At 34.2% G+C, this 9309-nt stretch overlaps 1 protein-coding gene across 1 annotated transcript; it reads right to left on the minus strand.

Moving 5' to 3' along the window:
- Positions 1-6784: 6784 nt before the first annotated feature.
- On the minus strand, positions 6785-7597 carry LOC138138531 (beta-glucuronidase-like). Its single transcript, XM_069058507.1, has 4 exons — positions 7500-7597; positions 7192-7453; positions 7003-7141; positions 6785-6945 (listed from the first exon to the last, which is right to left on the minus strand). The coding sequence occupies exons 1-4, from the start codon at positions 7595-7597 to the stop codon at positions 6785-6787; spliced, it is 660 nt and encodes a 219-aa protein (XP_068914608.1).
- Positions 7598-9309: the final 1712 nt, after the last annotated feature.

Below are 9309 nucleotides of genomic sequence, written 5' to 3' on the forward strand. Positions count from 1 at the left end.
AGTATTCGAGTCGAATTTTATATTTGATTTTTCGACGTTATCAGTATCCTGTTTACAGGAGTTAATCTCTCTCTTGAAATTTTTTGGAAATATAATCGACAAATTCATGAGCACCAACATTCCGAAGAATTAGCGTTCTTGGTCTTATCTTTCCTTTCTTAACACTTTTAAGGGCCAGAGGATAGTTTTAGTACCTTTATCATTTAGTGGAATTATTAGCAACTTGTGTTTTTCATTTCTATTTGGTATTGGTAGGTACTTGGGTACTGAGAATTTCTAAGATTCCATTAAGGTATGAGATCATGGTAATCCAATAACAAAACACTTAGATATAATCAGTCCTAGAATGTGCAACAATTTTTTTTTCAACTTTTCAACTACCTCTTGATATAATCTGTATTTATTTTGTTTCAGTAATGTATTTATATTGTTTTCATGAAAATATTATATCATGAGATCGAAAAAAGAAATTACTAATCGATAAAATAGTAATAGCCATGACTCCCGACAACAATAAAGTTCATTTTTTGACAAACGTAACGAGTTTGCTGATTCCTCAAAGAATGAACTCTTTTAACAAAGAAGAAAAAGTTAACTTCGTAAAATGGTATTACTCCAGATTGTCTTTTAGAGACATGCAAGCAACATTTCCAGCATTCTATCCTAAGCGACCAATTCCAAGTTTGACATGTCAAATATCATGCATTGTCATCTTTGGTTGTCAGTTCGTTGCTTCTGCTACGTTCGCTATTAAGATTGTCGCTCTAGCATCTCATTCTAAACCGTACGATTAGAGTACTATTGGAGACACGGAAAACTGGGCAGATGTGTCATTCAGTTGTCAAAATTTCTAAACCATACCTAAGCTACTCATAACCAAGCATAAGTTAATTTGACAGTTTTTTTGACAATATCAATCATAATGACAGTAAAGGTGCATTTACTTTGATACTTTTTGAAATGACAATAGCAGACTGCCCAGGATTCCATGTCCCTCATTGTAACATAGAACCAATGATCTTACAATTTACTCTAGATGCGCCGTAGCTGGGTCGGGCAATGCGATGAAGTGATTTCAACCATAAGAGTGAGAAGGAGAATATGAATGAATAACAGGTTTAACAAAGAGAGGCTGACTGGTACCACGTGACTGTTGGCAACTTTCTGAACTTGTACATTGGCTCTTATGGGGAAATTATTAAGAATTGTTACTAATTTGTAATAAAACAACTACTATTGAAATTGAATCAAGTTTATTAGTACATTATGAAAGGATTAATAAATTATTAATACTTCTTAGTGGCAGAAACGTTTATTTTTTAGAGTAAAATAACAAACATCTAAGAACTTAATTATCCCACCTCCACCCGGCGGCACGGCAATTTTGCCGGAGTACATACACTATTACGGATATTACTATCAAGTAATAGTGCAGTGCTTATCAACATAATTACCGGCGTCTTGCCTCCGCATTTTGACTTTGTTGTGTATTATGTTCTGTGTCAATGTTAAGGAACTTCCTCACGATGTGACATGAGTATAATAATATACCTTTTTGAATTTCAAATACCAATTTGTTATCTAAATCCAGAATTTTTAAATTTTTAAAAAGAGATTGCGGTACTATTCCCGTTGCTGAAATTACAAGTGGTAAAATCGAAATTTTTTCTAAACACCAAAGATTTCTCATAGCAATAATTGTAATAAATTATTATTGACCTAATCTTGGTTAAAAATATGAACATTTAATTCAGGAAAGTAATTTTTATATTTTTTTGTTAAATAACTTGTCTTATAAGAACGTTTCCACTTTCCAGCGAAATTTTTATTACCTACTTTTAAAAATCATTTCTGCGATCTTGCAAATTTCTACAACAGAGACAAACAGTTTAATTGAACCTCCCCGATCTTTTCGACTTATTAGTCTGGAAATTGAATTTTGGCTTACTAGTTGAGAACATTCTGCACAATTAATTTTATTTTTCAGATTAGTAAATATAATTAATCAACTTAAGAGGTACATAACATTTTTGTTTTACAATACAAAAATCTCTGATAATAATGCAGAATCTGGAAAAGTGCCCCGAATGCTTGTAGCGTTTTAATTTTTTAATTTTCTTGCTATGTAGCCACAAATGTAGGTAATAACATCGTCAGTATAGTCAGTGTATTCTGAAATCCTTTTGACCTAATTGCGCAAAAAAGGTTTCAATACCTTGACTTAATTTGTACGTTAATAAATACAACAAAAAAAATTTTTATTTCGATTATACCTACCTTTCAATAATGATTTCTACTGAAAGTACGTTAATTATTATTAGTCCAATAAAGCCAGTTTTTCTCTTACTAAAAACCATTTTTCCACCCGACAGATTTTTCAAATTTACGATGCAGTTTTCAGCTTCGGCAAAGAATGCCTTAGTAATTTGTAGAAGAAATATTCACCTCTGACAGAGATTTTTTGAAAGGATTCGTACTGAGTGAATTTCGCGTACCTATTATGTAGGTAGGGCCGGATTCACCAACGCCAGTTAAAGTTAACTGTGGGTTAAAATATACGAAAACATTGTTATAACAATAGGTAACTAAAGGAACGAAGCATTTAAATCTACATTTAACTTTAACTAGCGTTAGTGAATTCGCCCCGACTCCCGAATAATTTATCAATTGTGCGGCAAAAGTTTACTATTGCATCTGTATTATTTCTAAAAGATGGGTGTTTTACTGTTAAAGCGATTAAATGCTTATTACACCTCGATAAGAATAAGGAACACGCAGTTACTGCAGAAGTGCAGAATGTTTTGCCAACAGTCAGCTGACTTTTATTCGCTGTCTCACTTGTATGTAGAAGTCAATGCCTCTCACTCTACGACGCGTCTAGTTAGATATAACGTCATTGCATAGAACTATTGACGTGCGTCGGCTTCGGCCCGGCGTAACGTCAAAATGTGAAGAAACGACGAAAATGTAATTCGATTTATCCAAAGCTTTGGAAATTATGACAAAAGTGTCCCAAAAACAAAGCAATCGGAACGAAATTCGAAATAAATACACAACTGCGCATGCGCATCATCCATAATTGGAAAGTCCAATGGATATTTAGATTATTCAAAGCGATTATTTCGATTTATTCGATTATCAAAATACAGTGCATTTTTTTTAACTGTTGCCATAGGGAATTGCATGGTAAAACTTATATCCCCTGTTAACTTTTGTTCTGATGAAAATATTCAAACCATTTTTGGAACGAAGTTGGAAGATTTTTTAAACTATCGGATAGATTACAATTCAATATCCTAAACTGTCGAAAAAGTTGTGAAAAAATATTTCTAGCGCGCCCGAATAATAGTACGTCGAGCGCCCGCCAGAATAGCGTCCATGTCGGCTCAAGTAGCACCTGAGATCTGACCATTTCCACTTTTGACTTTTGTCACTTTCATTTAAAAAATAAATAGCGAGATCTCCTCGAGGCTATGATTAATAATAAATAATATTATATACAGTGAGCGGCAAAAGTATGGAATAAAATCCTTAAAAATTAAACAAAATTTTTTTCAAAGAAATCTTTGGACAGGTCAATTTTAGTTTATAAAAATACATGTTCTAGAACTAAAGAAAATTCCAAGCAGTCATTTGTTTTCGAGTTATGACGTCATCGATAGTTTTTTTAAATAGAAACCCCCTATTTTTTTTCTTGATTCTGTTAGCCCTTTTAATTGTCTAAATGACTATATAAAAATTTTGTTATCTTACATAAGGAAATTTTTGAGAAAAAAAATAATAAAGATGGAAAAAATAAATTTTATAACGAACAAAAACAAGTCAAAAAATCAAGTAGGTAAATCAAACAGTCAAATGTTATTGTCAGTTTCATTCGTATGTGTTACTTGTTTTACAAAACGTTTTCGAAAATGACTCATTTAAAAGAAACACAATGTATAGAAATTTTAATTTTGATTGGGTGCGAGGATAAAACTAGATAAATCTAAAACAGGGGGAATTTCTTCATAAACTTACTTATTGCTAACAAGCTGAGGGATGGCATTCGAATATTTAATTCCATAATTTTAAGTACTTACTAACACACTTTTTGACTAGTTTTTGATAGTTATAAAATTTATTTTTTCCAATTTTATTATTTTTTTTCACAAAAATTTCCTTATGTAAGGTACCAAAATTTTTATACTGTCATTTAGACAATTAAAGGGGCTATCAGAATCAGGAAAAAAAATAGGGGGTTTCTATTTAAAAAAACCATCGATGACGTCATATCTCGAAAACAAATGACTGCTTGGAATTTTATTTTGTATTAAAATATGTATTTTTATAAACTAAAATTGACCTGTCCAAAGATTTTTTTGAAAAAAATTTTGTTTAATTTTTAATGAATTTATTCCATACTTTTGCCGCTCACTGTATAGATAATAAATTAAAATATAAAACCTAATTTTTGTTCCCATATCGCCTACTACGTTTTTTGTCAAATTATTTACGTTCATTAATTTCAACTTTGAAGAGTAAAATTAGTAAAATAAAACTGTTTGTCGTTCGTTGTTCAAACAGTATGCATTACGTAGTCTTAGGGGGAGATTCACGAAACTTTACAAATTTGCAAATCGTTAACGAAACGGCAAATACAATGCTTCAACAATGTTGGTTGTCATGGTTTTGAATTTACAACGCCTTATCGAGCCTTACCGAGTTTCGTGAATGACCCCCTCATTAATGATTTATTACAAAAATAAAAATTTGCACCAAATCTGCAGTAGATCATAAGTTAACAGAGGGTATAATTTTTACCATGCAATTCCCTACGGCAACATTAAAAAAAAGCATAAGAGGCAAGAATAGCCTTCCACAAGCTAATTTAATCATAGCCTCCAGGAGATCTCGCTATTTTTTAAATGAAAGTGACAAAAGTCAAAAGTGGAGATGGTCAGATCTCAGGTGCTACTTGAGCCGACATGGACGCTATTCTGGCGGCCTCTCGACGTAGTATTATTCAGACGCGCTAGAAATATTTTTTCACAACTTTTTCGACAGTTTAGGATATTGAAATGTAATCTATCCGATAGTTTAAAAAATCTTCCAACTTCGTTCCAAAAATGGTTTGAATATTTTCATCAGAACAAAAGTTAACAGGGGGTATAAGTTTTACCATGCAATTCCCTATGGCAACAGTTAAAAAAAATGCACTGTATATCGATTATGCCCAACACTACAAAATACTATAATTTCTTGACAATGGCGGTAACATAATCAACTCATTATGCTTTGCTGTCAAATGTCAAATACGGACGAACGGCATGTCGTCTTCTTGATTCAGGCGTGACGTCACTGCATATATTTTGGAAATAAACTATACTGGTAGCACGACCTGCTGTATTATAACCGGCCTGTTCAAAAGTGTAATTTGAGTGATCCCCGCAGAGCGCTAGTGTACGGGCGCTTTTTGGGGATATTATTCATCTTAAGTTTTTGTCACCGAGAGTTTTTCTCGTTCAAATGACATTCGAATTTAAAATCAAAAACACAAAAATACAAATGTATTCAGTATTGTTTTAGAAAGAAAATATGAACTTATTGTGCTCAATCTTAACTCTAAAATAATGTCTAAACCTTTTTTTCCGCATTTTTATTCTTCAGAAGCGCCCGTACTGTGGCGCCCTCATCGGTGAAAATTGGCTCTTTCTCGGAAACATTTTCGCAATGCTTTTTTAATGAAATGAACAGGCCGGTTATTATACAGCAGGTCGTGACTGGTAGATACTTGGGTACTGCGCGTTTCTAAGATTCTAGTAAGGTAGAAGATCACATATGGTGATGCAATAACAATACTTGAATTAAACCGTTTTAAGTTGAATCATTCAATAATATAATCTACTTTTGATGGACTCCTAAATCAAACTTTTTTCAAGGATAATTGATATGTCAAGTACCTCTTTATGTAATCTGTATTTATTTTATTTCAGAAATGTATATTTGTGTCGTGAAAGTATTATATTTAAACACCGTTTCTAGGAAAAAATTAATCGTCACCCTGATAACTGAAAAAACATCATAATCTGACGTAAACTTTATTAGTTTTCAATCCATGAATAAAATGGGCAAGAAGAATTTATAGTTCATTTTTTACGATACTACTTCTCCGAATCTCACCACGTACGGAACCCTCTCGAAGTTTCCCGTTTTTAGCAAATCATAACTGCTTTCGGTGATAAAAGCATCGTCGTGATCCGAGGACTCCAGCATCGTATCCGATTTGATAGGCGATGTGTCTTGGGTCAGTGTGAAGGGCCCAAGGACACAGGATGCTTCCGCTCTCGGAGATGGCGCCGGAAAAGAGACCTCTGCTTTTGGGGGGCACCAGATGGTACTGCACTGACGCTCACCCGGCGGTGATTCTGTCGGTACCGCCGCCGAAGGAGTGAATGTTGGCGCGGACTCACTTCAGATGAAAGTTTTTTGTTGATAAGACGATTTTTGTAGTTAGCTTTGTCAGACGTGATGAAAGTTATGAGAAAGATGCACTTCCGATGCATAACTAAAATGTACAGGTGGGGATCGGAAATTTTTCGTAATTAAAAGTGTCCCCTGAATTGGAGTAATCAAGGAACGTGAAAAGAAACAAACAATCTCCAATTTAATTACATATATTTAATATTTTAATTTAAGTATGACTTTGAAGTGCAGTTTGTGGAGTGTGTTGGGTCCAGAACCGCACATTAAATTGCGTGACAATCGAAAGGATAGTGCAGCGACAGTTAGAAAAAATGCATACAAATTAATTGCCAATTATGTACTCGTTCATATCAGCTGGCGGTTCAACGCCATCCAAAAACTCCGCCAAAGCCCAATAGCGCTTTCGCAGTAGATGAGCGCTCGCTTTCGGTTCTCTGTTTCTGGTAAAAATTCCCTTTCTGTTGCCGCCCACTCTCTGAACACCTACAAAACAAGGAAATGTCGAAAAGAGTAGATTGCGAATTCACGAGTGATACCTACCTTGGTCGGTTTTGAAATCGGCAAAGCACCAAATCATTTCTCCGATGAAGTAACCCTCACTGCGCAACTGATCGAAAGCTTGGAAATGAAGACTGAGAAGCTCGGTTTGGTACTCTTCGGTCCAAGTAAAAGACGGAAGCTGAAATTTGGTCGATCAGAAGTACTATCGAGCACAAGAGATTTTTGTACCATGTGTAGACCTTCTAGAGCGCCTGAAACGTACTCGTTTATCATTATTGGTTTGTTGTATTCAGATCGTAATTGTTGTCCGTGCTTGAGGACATTGTTAACGACCACATCGAGCTCTGCATTGTCTTGGAACCACCCTGAGAAGTAAGTTATCCCGGTGATGTCAATGTATTCGCCCCCTTGATTGTCATGGCGACCGTTGAAGTTGATGACAGTGACAGGACGAGTATTATCCAAAGAGTGAATGTGCTCAAATACCTCTCTACAATTGTTTTGTAGTTGAAAAAATGTAATCAAAATAAAATCACCTAAAGTGATCGTCGGTTGCTTGTTTATCGCTACTAGCAGGTTCGTTTCCTGCAGACCACATGATCACGCTGGGTCTGTTCTTGTCCCTGTTGTACATTTCAGTCAAGGATTGTTTATGATTTTCGAGCAACTCTCCTCCTAGATTTCTAAAATGCGGAGCTCAATTAATAATTTGAAACATTTAGATAATAACTGTTACCTTATAGTACTAACAGCTGGACATTCATTTATGATCATAATTCCTAATTGGTCGGCTAGATCCATAATTTCTTCAGCATAGGGATAGTAAGAGATTCGGTAAGCATTTGCCCCTAACCATTTAATCAAATTGTGATCCCTTATAATCAAGGGTAGGTCCAAGCCCAAGACAAATTCATGAGCACCAACATTTCGAAGAATTAGCGTTCTTGGTCTTATCTTTCCTTTCCCAACACTTTTAAGGGCCAGAGGATAGTTTTAGTACCTTTATCATTTAGTGGAATTATTAGCAACTTGTGCTTTTCATTCCTGTTTGGTATTGATAGGTACTTGGGTACTGATTCCATTAAGGTATGAGATCATGGTAATCCAATAACAAAACACTTAGATATAATCAGTCCTAGAATGTGTGACAATTTTTTTTTTTAGGTCAACTTGTCAACTACCTCTTGATATAATCTGTATTTATTTTGTTTCAGTAATGTATTTATATTGTTGTCATGGAAATATTATATCATATATAATATCATATATCAAATATTATATCATGAGATCGAAAAAAGAAATTACTAATGGATAAAATAGTAATAGCCATGACTCCCGACAACAATAAAGTTTATTTTTTGACAAACGTAACGAGTTTGCTGATTCCTCAAAGAATGAACTTTTTTAACAAAGAAGAAAAAGTTAACTTCGTAAAATGGTATTACTCCAGATTGTCTTTTGGAGACATGCAAGCAACATTTCCAGCATCCTATCCTGAGCGACCAATTCCAAGTTTGACATGTCAAATATCATGCATTGTCATCTTTGGTTGTCAGTGTTGTTACCTCGGTTACACTTCATAGCTATTGCTATTTTGACAAATTCTTCAATTTTTTTTCCATTATTGTGTAGTTACTATGGCGGCCAAAAAATTTTAGCCGTCATTTTCTGTCATTTCAAAAAATAACTTTGTAATCCATTCTTTAGTGTCATTATGATTACCGTCTTGATTATGATTGGTATTTTTTGGGTGGTAAATTTCAAAACTCGAAATTATATTGGCATTTTCTGCACACAGAACGTTCACCTCAGGTAATCTATGTACGACTGCTTTAATTTTGTTCATTCATGTCGGATTTTTGGAATATCTGAACTTTAAAGAGTTTAAATTGATTGGCAGAATAACAATATGCATGTCAAAATGACAAGAATCGAAAGTGGGGTTACGGTTCTTAAAGGTTTGTTTACACTTTACGTGAATGTCAAGATAGTGACGACTAAATTTTTTTTTTCACTACTAGTCTCAGAAGGCGTCATTTTGACTCTCGAACCGACCCCAGAAGTAGAATTTCTCTCCCTAGGTTAATAATAATTTTCATTATTAACCAAGGTCAATAATGAACAGCCGTCACTTAGCAACGAAAGATTTTCGTTGATTGCAATGGTTAACGTAGACGATTTTCATAGCAACCGTTGAAGAATGAGAACTCGGATCGTCGCATCGGACAAATAATTTAATTTTATAATGACAATCCAACTCGAAAATTTTTAACCAATCGAATTGCAGCATTTTTCAAATTTGGACCAATCAAATTGATTTATAGTGAAAAAACACCGAGTAGAGTG

This window comes from Tenebrio molitor, chromosome 9 (assembly GCF_963966145.1).
Source record: "Tenebrio molitor chromosome 9, icTenMoli1.1, whole genome shotgun sequence".
Classification (NCBI taxonomy): Eukaryota; Metazoa; Arthropoda; class Insecta; order Coleoptera; family Tenebrionidae; genus Tenebrio; species Tenebrio molitor.